At 30.0% G+C, this 21287-nt stretch overlaps 1 protein-coding gene across 1 annotated transcript in view; it reads right to left on the reverse strand.

The window, feature by feature from the left end:
* LOC129959874 (glutamate receptor ionotropic, delta-1-like) overlaps window positions 1-21287 on the reverse strand; it is a 97089-nt gene that overhangs the window by 13839 nt on the left and 61963 nt on the right. Inside the window, exons 6-7 of the mRNA XM_056072769.1 lie at window positions 15859-15949; window positions 11714-11872 (exon numbers count right to left, since the gene is read on the reverse strand). Coding sequence (XP_055928744.1) covers window positions 11714-11872; window positions 15859-15949 — 250 coding nt within the window. The remainder of the gene's footprint in view (window positions 1-11713; window positions 11873-15858; window positions 15950-21287) is intronic.

Genomic DNA, 21287 nt, shown 5'->3' on the forward strand with positions numbered 1-21287 from the left:
CTTGCCACAGAGTAAAAATCCCATTGGTAATAGATTTCTTTACATCACTGTATGGTATTCTGTGATGTAAGAGAGAAGACGCAGTTTTTGCAGCATGATCCGCCTGCTCATTGCCAGCAATTCCCATATGACTGGGAATCCAGCAAAATAAAATATTAAAACCTCTATTTTGAAGAGTTTTCAAAAGTCCCAAGATTTCTACTACAACTGGATGTGTATGGGGATTAAATTGAGAGAGGATTTCCAAAGAACTCATGCTATCTGTATATATACAAAACTGTCTCTCGGGTGAGGATGATATATTCATCAGAGCATGAGAAATTGCCACTAATTCGGCTGACAAAACTGAAAAGGATGTATTGAGACGGAAACTGTTTATGTCGGAATCAAAAACAATTCCGCAACCAACATGCTCGGTTGCCTTTGAACCGTCAGTGAAGACAGGCACAAAGGAAGGATACTGACTGCGATGAGCCCAAAAAATTTGTTGAAAAATCACTGGAGCAGTTTTATCTTTTATGAAACCACTAAAAGGATTTAAAAAGGAAAAATTGGGAATATCTCAAGGTGGAAAAGTTTGGAAATCAACAGTCTGGATTTCAGGAAACTGCAAATTCAAATTTTGAAGTATGCTTTTCACTCTCTCAGAAAAGGGAAGAATGTTAGAAGGACGAGCATCATAAATTCTGCGGAGAGTAGCAGGAAGAGTCGTATTTGCCACAGGTTGTTGTGGAAGAGACAGCGTTCGAAAATGATATTGCAGGGAGAGTTTTTTCCTTCGCAGCTCCAAAGGCAACTGATGACAAATGACAAAGACTCTCCACTGGCGATGTGCGGAAAGCTCCCGAACAAATTCGCAGAGCAGAGTGATGCACGGTATCTAGTCGACGCAGAACAGTAGATCTGGCTGAGCCATATACGAAACACCCGTAGTCAATCCGAGATAAAATGACAGCCTGGTATATACGAAGTAAAGAGGTACGATCGGCACCCCAGGAAGTGCGAGAAAGTACCTTGAGGATATTGAGTGATCTCTCACACTTCTTCCGAAGGTATAAAATATGCGGAAGGAAAGTGAGCTTTTTATCAAAATATACACCCAAAAACGGCACTTCATGAACAACTGGAATCAGGCTATTACGTATATAGATTGAAGGATCAGGGTGAAGGTTTCGTTTTCTGCAAAAATGCATACATTTACTCTTTGTGTGTTTGTGTAATGATATCTCTTAATATAATTTAAATCCTAATTAATTTCCTGTTTTATTATCCTAAATTAGTCCACGTGACTTTATTCTAAAATGTTTTCTTATTTCCTTATCCGAATTCCAGTCTTTATTTAATTATTTCTAAAACGCGACGTAAAGAATTGCGGACGCTTTGGATCTCACACTACGAGAGCAAGAATAAAAATCCCTAAAGCCTACGGAATAATTTCAAAGATACTTAAGAATCTCTTTCTTAAATCGACGAATGTCAAAAGAAATCCCTGTCGGAATCTGTTAGTAAAAACTCGAAGGAAAAAACTTCTCTCACTTTCCTCTTATGCCCCAGTGTAAGAGGACATGCACGAAAATGAACCAGTTACCAGGTAGTCAATTTCCATGAGACAGATTTGATTCAAAAATTGATACGGGTCTATACATTAGATGCTAAAACTATGTATAAAATTTTATCCGTCTGCGTTTTATAATATAGAGTTCACTTGTATTCAGATAGAGAGGCCGACAGGTTAACTTCCTCTGAGAGGATTCGTTCAAAGTTAGATATCCGCTAATTTGGTGTGAAAACCATACATCAAATGTAACCCTCTACCTCATATTTTTTTTAACTCATCATGTTCGCAGACATATTTCAAAAGTGTGTTTTTTGGATTAGAAGGGATTTGACATGTAGAGATTCTTCGAATTTTTTGACGATTACAATATTTTATATTCTTCGCATACTAGAAAATAAAATGAAGGGGGGAAAAAAAAGATTAGATACGAAAAATTATCAGCGAGAAAATCTTAAATTATGCGCTTAATAAAATTATTTACGTTATCGATGATAAATTTGATAGCTACATGGTAGTCCATAAGATTTAGCTTTTTGATTATATTATATAGCGGTGCATTAAAGAATATTATACGTTGTATTACAATTTGTGAAGTGAAGTGTGATATTTTAAATGAAACAAAAGTGTTTAAATTGTGACTGCTGCGAGTGTTTTCAAAATTATTTTGATGCGAGTAGTTTATTTGTATATAAACTACTCGCTTAGATATATAATGCGAGTATAAAATTGTTGATAATTTTGAAAAAACGATGAGTTGCAAGATTTTGAGGGTTTAATTAAAGAACAGGTAACCTGTTTTTCGTTCCTTAATTATTTTAGTGAGTAAGTATTTTATGTGGTTACTTGTGCTCAAAATTTTAAGATATGGCCTCGTTCGCAATGTTGATTTTTTTTTTTTTTTTTACTTATTATAATTTTAAAAAGTTACCGAAGGAACGATATTTTGACCTACTTGCTATTTTTTGGAATCATTTTATGATTCCAAAAATAAGTTGCATCTGAATATTTTGGAGGATACAAGTATGACCGTGGAATTATTTTAATAACGCGAGTTGAATTTTATACAACAATAAAAGTGATATAGATCTTTTTCAAACCAGAGAATTCTGAAAGCTGAGTTTAACAGAAGTAAAAATTAAAGCTCCCAGTATAGTGGCGTAGCAATTAGAAGGATACAGTTGTGTCAGATGGGAATAGTAGGGGATCATCTTTGAAATGAAAGAAGAGATTAAAAATAATACTATGCTGCTGACGCCATTTAATTTTAGCGAATCCCTAATGACCAGTAGGAACGAAAAAAACAAACATAATATGCTCTGTTCATCCCTTAACTTAGTTTCGCCATTGTAATAGCAGGCAAAAGAAACGATTCATAATAAAGGGCTAGAAGATTTGCTTTAATTTGTTTGGAACCATTATTACAAATAAATCAAAAAAATGTAATATAGATGGAGCCACATATTTTGAGACGAAGGCAATTCTACCTGACAATAAGACGAATGACATTATTTCTATTATATTGCAGAAAAGACTACGAAATATCAGTTATTTCAGTTATGACGATAGAGGCATAAAAAAAAAAAAAAAGAGGAATCCTCATAGAACTAATTAATTTGAGATTTCGGCCTGTAAGTTCAAGTAAATACATTTTAAATAATTTCGATGAAAGATGGATCTGAAATTGTTTTAAGTTTTAATTCAGATATTGTTCGTGCAAAAAACCACCCTCCAATTACAATTAGCAGAAATTTATAAATCACATACGTATTTTTTTCTGTTTAATATTTCCTTTTTTTTCTGATATAGGCAGAAACTGGCTTTATAAAGTTACTCTGAAAAGAACATTTTCTCTTGATGTTTTCAGAAAACAATCAATTTTTTTTCATAATGTAAAATGCAAGTATACGTATGAAATCACAAAAAATGGCGAATTTTACTCTTAATTACAAATTATGTATTCCACAAATGAAGATTAATTATCTTTACATAAATGAATGATTTTTAAAAGTCGTTGCTATGTTTAAGAAATTCACAACATAAAAAAAATTATAAAAAATATTTTCCAAGCAGATTGCTCTAAAATGCCACTTTACGTTATAATAAACAATTCAATGGATCTAAAAAGGCAGCGACATGAGGATTGGATTTTAATAATCATGACTGTCAAAATTTTATATGAAGCTGTATTTTAAACAAGGAAGAATATTTAATGATTTTAGTCAGAAGATATTTAAATTAAGTTTTAAATATGGGTAGAATGCGTTTTGAGGTTTTGTATTTTACAATAATTCTGAAGACAATCGACATCAATTACCTGGACTGCTTTAAAATCTCTTAAATGTTAACTGATTAAAAAAAATAATAATAAAACCTCCTGAGCATAGAATGCAAATGAAGAATGGGATTTTTGGAAGCGCTTGGATCAAGAGCCTACCATTTTACCTGGGATAAATGGTTAATGGCAGAACAGATATACTGGGCATGAATAAAATAATTCAGGGAATTATTTTATTGATGCGCATTATATTATTTTATTAAACTTAGATTATTACTAATAATCCTAGACAAATTTTAAAGAGAAAAAAAAACCAATGTAAACATTAGGATTTATTAGATAGTGATAATAGCTATTTGCCCTCGTAAATTTATAGATCAATTTCTTTTCTCACACCGCTGATCTATCGAGTTAATAAAGATGTCCACTTTTATAACACTGAGCATGGTTTATTTCTGTTATTTCTCCGCTAATCCCCTGTGGGAAATTCACATGCGGTTCAATTAGTTCTTGCACCTGCATTTTTTTATAATAGCGAACTGCGATTGTTTTATAGAATTCTTCAAGAGTAGAAAGTCTCAAATCTTAAAAAAATATTTTGATTCCTAATTTACCGAGGCATTTCGGGGATTTATCTTGCAGTGATGTTTTGTAGATTCATAGTTTTTTGATGCGAGTTTTTGCCGTTGCTCTCTAAACCGGGAAAGCATAACTAAAGAGTAGGCATAATATGAAATGGTAAAGGAGTAACTTGTTCCGTAGTGAAGGTTTGGAATTTTTGCCCGTAAGAGCTGTGTTTTGGCAATTCTAAATTTTCCCCTGATGATTTCGATGTGGTTTTTAAAAGTTAATCTTTTGCCATTGCTGACTCCCAGGTATTTAGTTTCATCACACTACAGAATTCATCTTCAGAATAATTTTTTGGGGGAGAGAAATAATCCTGTCTTGTGAAATAAATCTTTTGACATTTATCCAAGTTAACTCAAAACATTAAATATTTGATGGAAAATTTTTAGTTGTTTTCTCCAGAAATTTGGTCTGAAAAGCTCAAAATCTTATATTTATTCCCTCATTATTATTATTTTTTAAGTCTGCATTAAAGAAACTTAGTGAAAATTTTGCTTGATTTTTGTTATAACCACACTGACTACTCCACTCCACCTAATTAAAGGCATTCGCATTAAATTTGAATTACCGGACCACCGCGATAGCATTGGCGAGAACTGAGGTTGAGTCCTAAGGGCCATTACCGGCCACGGCACAGCCCATCCCGGTTGTGTGTCGCGCTCAGTCGCATTTACGCTAACTCATTAAAAAGTGTCATTTGCGCTCAAGCTTTAAGAAGGTTACCAGATTATATTTTTTATCTTTGCCTGTAAGATTTAGAGATTTTACAATGTACGCCATATGGTAATCAATCACTGTCATAGTGAAATTAAATTTTTATATGCCCATTATAATTTCAAGTGTGAATTATTATAATTTTTCTCTTATTTTCATCTAGATGTACAAAGTTTCACATTTCTATCAAGAAAATTTGCAGAGATATGCTTAGTTTTAGATTTCGAATGACTAGCCACAAATGTGGAAGAAAGCATTTATTTCAGAATGCAACTCATACATCATCCAATCATTATGACTGCAAAAGGATTTGAGAATCACGCATAACGTTCTTCACTTTCATTGTTCAGCAGTTGCACCATCGTCTTTATAAAGAAGGGAAGAGAAACTTGAGGAACTGAACAATTTAAGACATCTCAGAGACTTACTGGAATACTCAGCACGAAAAGAATTTTAAAAAAAATCGAACTTTTGCAGTTTCTAAAATTATATATATATATATACGACAATAAGAAACTTTTGGTTACGATGATTTATTTTATATGCAAATCGTAATGCTTCTCCTAGTTGTAAAGGGATACAATGTCGTTTTCAGTTCTCAAATCCTCATGTTATCCTTTGAGGGTAAATTTTATTGACCACAGTTTAGTACTTATTACAGTATAATTTTATTCAAATACTTTAAAAGTAAGGTTAGGTTATTCTTTTTTTTCTGAGGAGGGGGGGGGGTCCTCCAAAAGGAGCTTAAATTGGAATTAAAATTATTTCCTGAATTTGATGTTCAGATCAAAAAGTCTATCGTAGCTCTCAGAAAGCAATTATAATCATTATCATCATCATTAATTGGAATTGCAAAAAGATAATTAATATAAAAAGACACCAAACAATAGAAAAACTAAAGATGTGTGCTTTTATATCTTGAAGAACAAACGAATAAAAAAATTGCTGCAGTTCATAAAACATCAAACCTGAGTTCAGATTTTATATGCTGATATTAACTTGAAAATCAAAACCTATATATCATTGTTGAGCTGAAAGAAATTAGTGGCTGTAATTTGAGAAACCATTTTCTTTAATTGAACCGATGAAAATTTTAATAGGCTATATTCTATTTTACTTTAAAGTGTATTTCTCAGAATGTTTATTCCATTTTTAAAGGCAAATAAACTACAAAAAATTCACTGCTTTTGCTTTATTGAAATTAGTTTTTAGTCAGTTTTCATTCAAGACTATTTACATGATTCAAATGTGACAGACTTTCCTTATTTCTGCCATTTTAAAAATACTCCTTTTAAAGCAAGCAACAACAAGCTAATTTTTTTCTTAACGCAACAAATATAATTGCGAAGGAAACAAAATCTATAGAATGATAATTGTTGCTAATCATTCTATTTACTCACCAATTAAATTAGATTATTTTTGTTAATTTTCATAGTTGTATCACTGAAACCTGAATTCGAAGCCAAAACTTAAATCTTGTCATAGCCTAAAAATTCAATTACCTATGTATCAAATAGCCTATTCTATATAATATATAATTTTCAAATTTCGCATGTGAAAATGCCCTCTTTAGACATCTAGTTTCTTTATCTTTTTTTGTAAAATATGCATTCTTGATCAGACATCATATGACATTTCTATTTATAAAAGCAGTATTGATTATTGTAAATAGAATTCACATGGTTTTAAATATTTTTTAAAAGAATATTTGACATAAATGTTCTAAAATAAATAAACAAAGGTGGTTTTTTTGCGTAGAAATAGCAGAAGAATTCTTGATAGCTATTATTTATGTGATGCAAATATGTATATGTATGTATATATAATATTAATCATATCATTCTTCATAACATGTAGAATAACATGTTTTCTTGTAAGAAAAAAAAAGTTTATTTTGCCTCTTAAGGCTACTTATTTAAATATCAAATTGACTTTCGGCATAATTGAAGCTTTGACTGTCAGTATTTTTTTAAACTTTGTATATGACCATATTTCGTCAGTATTTTTTAAGTAACAAAAAGTGTAGCTTTCAATAATTTAAAACTGGCAGATAATTGGCAAAATCCTATGATAGAAGTAATCCACTTATGCACATTTTTTTTTTTTTTACTTCAATTTCTTTTCCATTACAAATCCAATTTAAATAAATGTTAAGACAATTTTACTCCTACTAAAATGATGTATTGAAAACTATTGAGATTAATAACTTTTGATACTTGTATGTCTACAATTATTATAGAAGTTTATTATTCTAAAAATGGATACATCTATAGGTTTTAGTGCCAATTTTTCAAAGATTGTTTCAAATTTTTTTTGACTATATTACAGTCAGGGTAGTAAAAGAATTTTTTTTATATATTTAATATAAATTATAGCTTAGCATGGTATAATATCTAAACAAATCAAGTAGTTCGAAAGGAAAGGTTATAAATGCAATAATTATTTTATTTTCATAATTAAAAACTTCGAATATTGATGATAATTAGACATTGCTTGATAATCTCGAACTGTCCTTGTAATTTTTACTAAATGTTTCTTCACGTCGATTTGATCTTCCTCTGGCTTACAAGAAGGATGCATTTCAGAGAGAATACAGTTGTCTTTTGCTTTCAGCAGTACTTTACATTGTTTGGACTTTTCGTTAATGCAGCGCCATGTTACCCCATTTTCAAGGCTACATCGATACTGCTGATATTGATGTCCATTATACACAATTGATGGCTTTGCTTTCAATATTTCGAAAACTTCAATACTATTATATTTAAAATCAGATCCAAATAACGGAGAGAAAAAAAAATCAAACACACCGAGCACCTAATCTAAAATAAACTTTCAAAAATGTTTCTAGCATTCTTAAAGGGAAATTATCAGTTTTACTGTGAGAAAAAAGGTAAATATTTCAAGAAAAAGAATCCCCAATCATGCATCATTCTGTTATCAATAATAGAAATGGGCATTCTCTATGACCCCTCTAGATGCACACCAAGTTTTCCTGCCAAAGGTAATTAAATCCCAGTAAACCTACAATGCAAGCACAAATGACACTATTTAATGAGTCAGCGCATATGCGAATTGGGTTCCACAACCGCCTCTTCCCATGGGAAGCACGTCCCGTCATCGATAGGAGGGAGCCGACCGCTACCATTTCTATATTCACCGGGAGGCGAGAACCAACCACTATACCGGAAGCTTCTCATTTCTGAGCTGCCCTCTGGTGGGGTTGCTTTTTGTTATAAATTATAAATTTTATTGCATAAATGTCTTATTAAAATTTTTTTTATCATTACTTGTATTTTTTTTATTTTATTTTGCGAGACAAATTCCTTACAAACTGTAATTAAAATCAACAATATGGAACGCCGCGTCTTCAAATATTTGGGAATCAGGGCATTCATTCATCTTCATTTATTTATATTTTAATAAATGTGCAGTTCATTTTTACCAAAAATAACATTTAAGGAAATGGAACATCTTAAAAACATGCTCAACCAGAAAATTTCATAAATTGTAGAACAACTGAAATATTTGGTAAATGTCTATATCATATTTAAAATTAAATAGTTTCACACATAAACCTATATAAAAACAATAATTTACATCGATTCATTTTTAATGAATTTATTTAGATACTCAAATGATGTAAAACAATTTTATTATGGACTCCACATTTTGTAATTACCACCGATTTCTCAATTTATTTTCTTTATTAATAAAATCCTGAAAAGATAGAGCGTTTTCTTGAGGATACCTTGTAATGCGCATGCTTTTCCCACAAAATTGTAATACCAAAAGTAATGCACGTTTGATAAAATTTTAAATTACACACTCAATATATTTATTAAAAAATGATATGTGGAACAAGGCAATTTTATCGTGCCTTACTCTTCTACAGCAATTTAATGCTAATTTTTGCTCACATAAATGAGCAAAGACATTTAAATGAATCTTTTTGTTGCAAGTGATGTACCAAATACATTTCTGAGTAATGCTGAATGAATACGGGTAATCAACAAGTTTTAGATATTTTCCTAATTAATTAATATTTAGATACTTGATGAATTTCAGTTCTAAAACAATAATTGATAATGACGATGTTCACATTTTAGGTTCCTAGCAAACTTGTGGTAGAGTCAGAGCTACTGTCTAAATGAGTATCTCGGATGAGTTCTTAAAATGGAAGTAAGATAGCTTATGGTACGAGTTGCAATAGAATCTGCTTCAGAGAAATTCTGCCAAATTTTTTAGAATCATCATAGTAAATTTATACGGCAGTTCGTATAAAAAATATATAATTTTTTGAAAGCACGCTTTGAGAGAGGACAGATTATGGGAAAGAGACATAATTGAATCTACTTTGTAGCAATTCCATTCAAGCTTGTTAGAGGTATTATATTATTGTCAATCCATATAGTAATTCACAAAATTCATATAAAAATCGTAAAAAAAATATATAAAAAAATAATTCCTTTTAATTAGCAGCTGAAAAATAATATTTGTTTTGTCAAAAATAAGTAAATCAAAGCAAAAATTGCCAAAAGCACGATGTTCTGATAGTAAATATATTAAGAAAATCAGATTTAATATAAAATTAATAATAAATTAAACTTATAATTAATTTTTCACAACTTTCTCCTTTAAAAATTCATTGTTGCTGAATTATTTTTACGTTTTCTGCAACTCTCAATTTTACGATTTTTATTTTGACTTTCAGATTTTTGAAATTTTTTTCATATTTTTACATACTAATAAAACCATGATTTACTAAAAACGTTTTTTTAATTATTTTTTGTTTTACAGTCTTCAATAATTTATCATCACAATTATTACAGAGTTTTTAATATTTTTTTTTTCAAATTTACTACAAGATAGCACTATTCTTACGAAATAAGCATGTATTTAAAAGCAATTAATTAACTGATACATTTGAAGATATTAAAATATTAAATTGTCAATGGGAACACACAATTAGATTGAGCAGCAAGATTTTCAGCATTCCAGCAGATAAAGAGGTGATTAAAAATCGATCACAAACTTCTGTCTTTACAAACATTATACTTCTCAGATAAAAGTGTATATTTAAATGGAATAAAAAAATTGGGTGGAAAAAATTGAGCTCTAATGATCTTGAGAATGATAAGTCCACAGAATTTGTCTGAATTTCATTTTGTTGGTTGTCCTTTCGGGATCAGCAAACGAAATTATTCTTCCGAAATTTCATTGAAATGTGAATTTTTTTAAAAATTGAATTCGAACTTAAATTTGAAAGTTTTACATTTTAAAAGAAGAGTAAAAGAATTAGTCATCGAAAATCAATATAAAGACGAATAGAAAGGTGGTTTCAAACTAAAACCACTTGGCTGGAAAAGTTGAAAGAAATTCGAAAAACACTATACATAGTTTTAATGAAAGTATGTTTAACAGTTTTAAAAAAATACTTTTAAATAAAAAATAATAAATTAATAAGATGCGGAATAAAATCATGATTGCTAAATTACTATAAAAAGTCATTAGAATAAGTAGAAATTAACGCAATGTTTATATTTTATGTATTCTTTTTATAAAGAATTACTGGAAAAAGCAGGAACTTAAAAGTAATATCTTCAAATGTTTTCTTATAATTTTTAAATATATGCATACAATATTATCTATGACATCTCATTAATAGATAATAATAACCAATAAAAGAAACAAGTAGAATTACGAAACAAGTAGAATTACAAGTCTGAAAATAATGTACAAGATTTGACTACAAACTATAATCAAAAGAACATGAGTATTTACAATACTGTAGTGAACTCATGAAGTATGTCATGACAAAATGTCTTGGCGTTATAATGGGACGTAATGCCCTTTTTCCTCAAGTAAGATCCGTTAGAATCCAAAATGAACCTGGCATGTGTCACTGGAGCAATTCCATTGCGGAATAGAGTATTTGCATGCCGTAACTATTTTGATAAGAAGAATGCTTTTATACTACGAAGCATGTTAAAACATTTTAACAATTGCGTTTCCTAAAGGGGAAAAAAATTTGAAATTTTTAAACGATTTATTTCATTTCGGGAGGTATATTATATACAAGGAAGAAACAATAAAAGATGCGCCAGTCTACATCTTGACAAAGCAAAAAAAAAAAAAAAAAAAAAAGAATTTTTTTCTTTCAGCGATTTTACTATGAGATTTTGATAGAGATTTCTTTGACACGTATTGATTTAGAAAAGGGAATCTTGGGTATCTTTAGAAGAATGTTGCAAGTATTAGGAATTTTAATCTCTTCACTCAGAGCGTGAGAACATGCTAATACCATCAGTTTTCTAGGGCGCGTGTAGAATTAATTAAATAAAAATAGTGGAATTGGATTAGGAAATAAAATAAAAGGAAATTAATGTGGGCTAAATTAAGATAAAAATTTGGAAACGAATTAAGATTTGAATTAGATTTAAAAATATCATTACATATTATATATACATATATATATATATAAAGATACATATATATATATAAAGAGAGAGAGATAGAGAAATGAATTTTCTTTGACTTACAGTATTTGTAAAAGGAGCTAGAAGTGCTTCATTATTATGTTGAGTTTTTGGTCTGGTAAACATCAAGCCTAAAGAGTCTTTGTAAAGGCTGGAACTGAAGGTAACCGCATTTTGTCTCTCTTGTGTAATACTCAAAGGGGATGCAACCATGTCTGCTTTCTAAGTAAAGAAAATTTTCATAACGATAACTGGTATTTCTTAAAGATTAAATAATAAAAATTAAAAGTTATTTAAAAGCACATTTTTATTAGTACAATTTTATGTAATTTTTTTTTTGCTTCAAAATTATGGATTTCAAAAGCAAATGCACAGATAAAAATAATCTTAAATGGATCGGAATTTCATTAACATTTATAATATATTTAAATTTTTCATGAATGTTTAGAATTTTTTTTTACTTGTGATGTTTAATGCAGCATAATTATTTTATATTATTACATTCAGCACCAAATTCTATAATTTTTGCTTCGATATCCATTTAAAAAAAGCTTTATATTTTTTAGTATACTAATAAAAGCATGCTTTAAAAACTTATTTTATTATTCAGCATTTTTTATTGGTTAATATATTTCATTATTCATTATAATAAATATTATAGAATTTTAAAATCAAATTTTTTCATATTTCCTATAAAATTGAGGAACATGTATAAAATCGAAACTTAAGTAAAGTAAATTATCTGGAAATTAAATTCTGAAATTATTAAAACATTGGATTGTCCTCGTTAATACGCAGTTTACAGAATTATACCTCAAAAAGTGAGAAGAAAATATATTATAAAATTGCTTGCTTATGAAAGAAACTATATTAGATAAAAGAGCGTAGAAATAAAATACTGTTCTTACAGGCATATTTTTCATCATTATTCAAATGAAGTGAACAAATTTCTTTTAAACTTTTTAATCAAAAAACTTTATAATCTAGTTTACCGCAATATTTATGGAAAAATCTTTTTAATACGTTGTATAAGGGTTCATTAAAAACGACATACTATTGAATCTAGGTTCAAAATTCAAAAACCTTTCTTTAGTCAGAGCAAGGCAAAGTTAGTATAGGTCAATTTTTTGATAAAAATTCAGAATTATTTTTACACTTTGAATGATAATCATAAAATGTGGAAACAACTGTTCTCAACTTTAAAATATGTTAAAATAAAAAAAAAATCTAACTTTTAAACAATTAATGAAAATATCAACTATTGTATAACGGCAATCTTTTTAGAATAGTCATATTTGCCTATTACTTTTTCCTACAATATTTGTCCCAGAACTAATAACACTAAAGGAAATTTTTAATGGATGTGCTGTGCTTTTTTAGATCTGATTAGATTCACTGATAATTAAGTTCAAAAACCATTAAAATGGAGGTTGCTTTTGGGTACTATGTAAAATTTTAGAGCTCCAGTACATCGAGAATTAAGTGAAATATCAATTATATAATTCCATTGCTAAAAACATATAGCAAATGAAATGAAACGAAAACTCATGAATGTAACAACGGGGAATCTATTGTAGATATTCTCACACAATATTGGTTAACTAAGTAACGTAGCGGCCTTATATCCTTAATTGCCTTTTGTCAATTCAGTGAAAGTTTTACGGTGGAATGCTATTTCATTTGGTGATTGCTAATGAGAAGAGTGTGTGGGAAGAAAATGAGATTGGACGTGACTGATCAAAAGGTGAGTGAAAGCGGGGTATTATTGTACATTTTGAAGGAAAATTTCCGTGCTCTTAAAGAACAACTAAGAACTATTTATAAATGTTCTAATGTAAGAGTAACAGTAATGATTTCTACTAATCACATTTACACTGTAAGAGCCCATTAATTAATTATCAGCAATTCCATTTAGTGCATTTGTCATTAAAAGAAGTTCAACTTTTTTTCAGGCAATATTCATAAAATACTAACGGAAATGACTTCTGATGCTAATATTCAATAAAAATTTTACATTTCAAGTTGTAAGTTTCAGTCCAGGAGAAGGTTTTAATTTGCTTCGCTACATTTTCATTTAACTTGACATATTTCACTCTTCTAAAGATGGAATTTTGTAATCAATTTCTAATCATTCTGATGGAGTAGTATTTTAAAATTTAGCACATCTGTGTGTTACGAGTGACAACAATACGTTTAAAATTTTTTATAACTTAACTATCAAGTAATCAATTCATTTTGTTGAGCACCAGAAGTTGTTGTTGTTGTTGTTGTTGTTATTTATGGCACTTTACAAGCCCGCTGAGAGATCTGTCTGAGATTTAAACCGGGTGAGCGTCTCTTGTTTTTTCAGTAGCGCCAACTAGGGCGAAGTGTACGATTTAGCTACTTCATACATCACATTCACTTGATCAACCCCTTTTCACAAGGGGGCACATTCACACACCTCATAGATAGAACATAGAAGAACAACCATGCCCGAACCCGGACGCTCAGAGTACCAGAAGTGCTTTCTTTTAATGAATTTAGGAAAAAAATTATTACAAAATCCATAATATTTATAATAAGGGATTATGAAATATACAAAAATAATAAAAATAAAAAAAGTGTTTAAAAACACCTTTTTTATTAATTTATCGAAAAGCAGAATTTTCTTAAATCAAAATTCTGGAATGAAGGCAAAATAGTGATGCTGAAAGCAACATTGCAAGGATGATAATTACTAAGTATTATTTAAAACATATTATAAATTCTGATTAGCTTTGAATATTTCTAACAGAGCAGCACGCTTTCACTATTTGATACCCATATTTTTGATAAAAAAAAATGCTTTCCGCGGTTTAGCACATTAATAAAAGCATGCCTTAAAAATCTTTATTTTTATTCTCTGAGAAAAGTGTTTACATTTAATCAGCCTCGTTTGTACTGCTTATAATAAATCGTATTGCAATGCTTTTTTTGTATGAAAACATTTAAATTCGGATCTGCATTTGCATCTCAAAGTAGGGAGTGTGGTGTTAAATGGGGATAAAGTCGATTTGTTCCTTTTGAAAGCATGATTTTAAAATTATCGTTATTTAATCAAAAGAAGTAAAAGGTTTTTAATAAATATATCTTAAGCAATCAGGTTTCCTTTCTAGGACTTCATTCAAACTTTACTTAATTTAAAAAATTATTTTCATATTTCTTTTCATATTTTATATTTATTTTATTATATGATCTAATTAGTGAATTTTTTTCTTAAATTTGAAATAAATAAAACAGGAAAAACAATTCCTAATGAGATTATTTTCTATCATAAGTAATATATTATTTTTGCTTCACTAATTTGATGCCACGAGATCTTCCTTTGGCTTGTAATAAATTAAATAGAAACTAACAATAATTAACATACTTGCTTATATAAGTATGATGTTTCTACGAATCTATAATATTGCTTTCCTGCAATATTAGTCTGCTGGAAAGAGTTATTGATATTTTTAATGATGCTGTGTTCATGTTTCCTGGCCTTGGCGCTTATTTGATGGCTTGGCGACAAAAATGAATGCTCTGGAAAATGAAAGAAATATACAGTATTCATAAGGGTTTGAGATCTAGAGGTTTTTCTGGAGAATTCTATGTGACGTCATGCCATAGACTATGCAAACTCCAGAGGCTGGAACGACCGATTTCTTTTCTCTCTGGAATTATTCACAGGCAGCAACTTCAGTTGCGTATTTTGTTTACTGATTTCAAATTAGCGATTACTGTTGTTGTTGTATTATACTGTTTTCAAATTAGCGATTTGCTGTCTTATTGTGTTGTGAGTTTCTGTTAATGCTTTCTTTGTGTGCAACTCAGGATGTGTTTTTGTTGCCTGTTCACGTCTTCTTGTGTAATAAAGCATATTGTGGAATAAAGTTTTCCATTATTCATACATACACTTTTCACCATACACCCCCGGACGATTTCCGTAACAATATTTATAGTTAATTACCATCATTTTAAAACCCAAATACTTTAAAATTCTTATTCAATAATTATTCCAATTGCTGAGCAATGTTCAGAGAAATTTTATATTTGTATTTAAAGAAGCGTGCTTAATAGAAAGTCTTTTATATAAATTCACTTATTGGGAACGAGCATCGTAAGACTACTGTAAATCTGATTTAGCGAAGAATTCAATTTTTATCTAATCTTTCTATAGCAAGCAACAAATTATATATACTTACATTATTTAAAAGCATTCCAATTAGGCCAGTCCATCTTGTTCCGTTAATTAATACACCAAAATCTAGATCGTCGGGTACAACAATATCATATCTGTGCAAATAAGAAGATAAAAAAGGCGTGATTTTAATGAGGAAAAAATACGCACTTTTAATTAACAAAATATGCATTTAGCTGCTATGTTAAGTAAAATATATGCTTAAAATTCATGATGTAATGTAATAAAACTGAATCTGTATTAAATTCGACCCAAACCAATATACGAATTTTCCATTTATATTCGGATTTTATGATAGAATACAGAATAAAAGAATAGATAGAATACAGAAAAATTGGTTGAAAACATGACACAAAAAGCGAGATGAAGCTTTCAAGAATCGGTGATATCTTTTTTAATACAATTATCGAAATGATACAGCTTGAATACCAAAAACAAATGGTATTATGATGATATTGCAATGATGCATTTTTATGATGATATTGCTGCTTTCTCACAAAAATAAAAATCCCTTTACAATTTTTAACAAATTTTCCCAGAAGAAATCTTATGCTTCTACTGACTTGTTCACAGAAATCAACTCCAAAACGAAACAAGATTTTGAAAAATCTATTTTTCATAATACGACTCGTATTAATAAATAGCAGATTAAGGCGAATTTCTCCTAGCTTTTTGAAACTTAATCGTCCACAGATTAACCAAAATCAAAATTATAATAATTCTTTTCTATCATTTCTGACTGCCTTATAAGCGATAATTCAAGATCAAAGAACCGCGGTGGCTATTATATTAGTCCAATCGACACAGATACTGCAGTGATGATGCCCCCGCCATATACTAAAAATCTCATCGATAAACGGCGCTGTACATAACGAAATTTGCAAAAAGGAAAAAAAAAAAATCTTTAATCTTACAGCGGAAGCTAATGCTCAAAATCAAATGGCTTGGGAGATCAAAGAAGATGGGAACACTGTTAAAACTTCAAGAAGTCATCTGTCCTTATGTTTTTGAAGATGTTATCTCTTGAGAGATTCAAATCCTTTCTGTTATTGGAAAATGGTATTAAGACAGGTGGACAAGTTTTGTGATCCCAAAACTTCAGCAACGTTGATGTGTTCAGAACAACATGCATGCAAAACGGTGCACCTCCACACATATCTCGAACCATTCGACATCTTTTATGACAAAATTCCACAGATGAATGGATGAAGAATCTATTTCGGAACAGTTGACCCTCTCAACTAACTTGATTCAATTTCATGTGACTTTTTGTTACGAAGCTTCCTAAATGATTAGATTTACAGTGAAAAACAATTTAGAAATGAAAAAGTTGAATGCATCCACTACTTAAAAATGTTAAAAACTCAAAGAAATTTAAAAGTTGCAACGTTTGATTTTAAAAACACCAAAAGCCATATTAAAAGTATCAAATTTTCACTTGTCATTTACTGTGTATCTTTTATATATATAGCAGAAGATGTTTGATACTTTAATGTATGTATGATTATATATATATTATAAAATTCAGTTTCACAGACTGTACAAGATATTTCGTAAACAAGAGTACTGTCTCACCATGTTTGAAGGTTTTCGTATCAATAGGATCAATTTGTGGATAACAGTCACATGAAAAGCTGCCAAGTGTGCCATTTCGCATATAATTGCCCCCTCACTCAAGCTGCGCACTTATTTTTTTCATGTGCAAGATGCGCAATGAATTCCAAAATGAAATAGGCATGGTGCATTCCAAGTGTACTCTATAGACAATATTATATTTTAGTTATATCTACGTCCCATTTTGAAGCAAAATACGGGTTTATTTTAGGAAAAATAGCAACATTTTGAACCGCACTCAGGTAACGAGCACCACACTTGAGCTTTATTTGAAAGCCAGAAATCTCCGGTAAGCTAATTTTTAATGGCTATAAAAGGAAAAGAAAATTTCCCACCCCTGCGTTAATTCTATCTCTAACTTTATGAAGGTGAGAAATGTAATGATGAAGTAGAAAAAAATGTAGTTTAGGGTTTTACCATGAGATCTTACATGCTTCGGTTAAAATTTAGACTCAGTGGTTCACTCTTCAACTTCTAACTTCCAAAGGATTGTCGTTAAAAAAGTACTTTGATATTATAATTGTTCCTTTATAGGAAGTAAATTCTAATTTGAAATATTTTTCTGTCTTGAATAGATAGGGACGTATGGGGAAATGGAAATTTCATCCTGTTTATATTTCCAGTTACTTCGAGCAGGATGATTCACCTACAACTTAAACCGATATTTTCTCCCTGCTTACAACATATTATTCACCGACACAAGCCCAATCAAAATTACTTTAGATATCATGTTCCCAATATAGCAGTGTGGTGCGGAAGTTTGGAGAGGGGTGTCAGCTCAGGTGTCGTCGTCGTCGTCTGATTGCGATACAAAATTACGAAGTTCATCCCAAAATAGCCTTAATGTTGCTTTAAAACGGAACGTTAATATAACTGAACTGAATTGAACAAGATAGCAGAAGAACAGCGTTATAACCGCTTCATATTTTATGGGTGAGTGGGTCGATGCGATTTAAGGATGAGCTAAGAGTTATATATAACTGCTGAACGAGGAGCGGCTTTCCTTTTTTTAGACCATAAGAAAAAATACAAAAATTTCTCACGTGTCATGAGAATTATTGCAACCGGTAGTCTTACTATGAGGTATCCATTTAAAATCGGTACATTAGCAATAAAAAATAAATAAATAAAATAACTGTAGTGGTCTTCCCAATATTTTCTCGCATACTCCCTAAAAATGATATTCCTTCTCTCCCCCCCATACAAATTTTGGATTTTGGGAACGAATGCTCACTTTTATTTTATTTCCAGAGCTACGCATGTAAGAGACTTGCTTCGTAGTATAATGAAGAGAATCTCCCAACCCATCTGAATGGGTTGGGAGAATCTTTTTCTCCCAACCCATTCAAACCAATATTTAGCACATAACTGCAACTTTAGTCACAAAATCATTAACCACATTTCATTTATCTAAGCCATTGCATTTTTCAATTACAGTATATGCATGAGAATGTACAGACAGACAATCGATCAATCCATTACATTCATTCAAAATTTATTGCCGATCCATAGTTTATAATAAAATTGTGTGCCAAATTTGATTTATCCAACTCTTTCCGTTTTGCAGTTGACGTGTTCCCTTGTAATCATCGAGACAACAAATTTATTTTGCATCCATTTCAGGCAAAATTTGAAAATTTTTCCAAATTTGCTAAATAGAACAAATTGTTATATTAACCAAATTTCATCCGTCTAATATAAAGTTAGTTTAAGTTAGTTTATAGTTTGGGTTATGGTGTTCACAGACAAATATAATTCCAAAAATGTACTAAATGAAATCTGAAACGTGGAGATCTGTCAAAATAATGGATTAGAATTTTTTGATGATTACTATAATTTCACTTCATATATTTTATATAAGAGAAAGAAAAAAAAATCATTAAATTTAAAAGCTGAGGAAATACATTGATGAATTAACATAAACTGGGCTTGAATACATATTTAAAAAATTAAGAAAATCATAATTCGTTAGGGATTTCCCCCAATAAAAATACTGAAATTCTTCATATTTCAGAATTAATCTGATATCTTGAAAATCAGGTTAAAAAAAAGAATTGATCTAGTGATCGTCCATTTATCATGTTTTTGAAGACGGGCGTTTCAAAGGTGATTTGTGTGGGTACCCAAATGAAATTTATTTCAGTACAAAAGTTGGGAAATTGTAGAGTGCGTCTCGCTTCTATTTTTATCTTATCTGTGATGCGGAAGGTAAATTGATTACTTTTGCTATAATTGCATCGAATTCCAACGAAGCTACAAAAGGAAGCGGAAACAATCTAAAAACATTACGTGTTTCATTTTTAGAACGGAATATTTAGAAACGGAATATGTAGAATTAAAACGAACGGTTGCGTTCAAAGAATATAAAATTCAACTCAAACATTCGTGGAGGAGAAATGGGTGCAAGAATACCAAAATCTTGTTCGCAATTCTTTATTTTGAAACATCTAATATATTTAAAATGACTGTTGTTCAGTTCTATCTCCATTTAAAAAAATTCGAAATAAAAATAAATATCAAATTATTTTTCTAATAGCTTTTTTACTTTCTCGTATACGAAGTGTTTAATGAATAAGTATTATACGAGAATAGAAGTATCAAAAAATAGTCTTCGAGATTTAGATGAATATCTTCTTCTTTTGACCCTCCTGAGTCCGCAAAAACATTGTGAAATGATATCTGCCAGTCTGTGAACAAGATAATTTATAAAAGCAACAAATTAATGATGATAATAATAGTTGTCCAACTTGTTATGTATCTTCTAAAAATAGCAAACTAATGATAATAATAACAGTTGTACAACTTGCCTTTTGCAGTTAGTTTATCACAAATCTCTCCTTTTCAGACCACCGTGAGTTGGAAAAAACATTTTTGAAATTATGTCTGCCTATCTTTAAATACAATAGCCCATAACATTGATAAGCTATTGATGACCAGTTAACAGAAATAATAAGCAGGAAGAATATTTTCATTTCAGATTACCTTGATTCCGAAAACCCCTTTTTGAATTTATGACTGATTATTGGATTATGATCGCGATCATTCCTAAAAGTAACAAGCTGGATAAGGAAACTCGAATAAGCTAAAATAATAGAATTTAATCAAATTTTGGATGAAATCCGTCAAAGGGAAGTAAGTTTGTCTATCCATCAGTGTGCATGTGAATACGATAACTGAGAAACGCAACGAATTAAATCGATGAAACTTGGCACACAGTTTTATCTTTAGATTGGTAGATCAATAATATCAAATGTTATGCCAAATCCACCATAGAGTCGACTCTCAGTCGATCTGTCTATTCGTATGCAAGTGAACGCGGTTACTCACCAACGCAACAAGTGATATGAATGTAATTCTGTAAGTGGTTCTGACACCAAAATTGTAGAATTGTATCAGTGGTTTTGGTCTTAAACATGTGAAGGGACGAGGTACAAAATTCATTCTGAAAAATGCTGTTCGTTGTTTTTAGAATGCATGAATCAGTTTTGAACTTCGCTATTATTTAAAACTTTATAAATAAAATATTAATCTTGACAGTCGTATCAGTTTTTCAAGAATAATTAATACACTGGATACTTAGGTAATTCATAGATGGTATCACATTAAAAAAACGGTTTATTCAATAATTTAAGTGAAGTTGGGTTAGTAATAAATAAGAACAGAATGACAAAACGATAATTTTTAAACTAAAAATGGTAGTAAAGACATTTAAAATTTTTATAGTTATATGAAGTAAAACAATTTACATAGAAATGATTAGTTTTAATATATAAAATAATTATGATTAGAATAATCTTTAATGATTTTAAAAATAATAAT

Source organism: Argiope bruennichi, chromosome X2 (genome assembly GCF_947563725.1).
Source record: "Argiope bruennichi chromosome X2, qqArgBrue1.1, whole genome shotgun sequence".
NCBI lineage: Eukaryota > Metazoa > Arthropoda > Arachnida > Araneae > Araneidae > Argiope > Argiope bruennichi.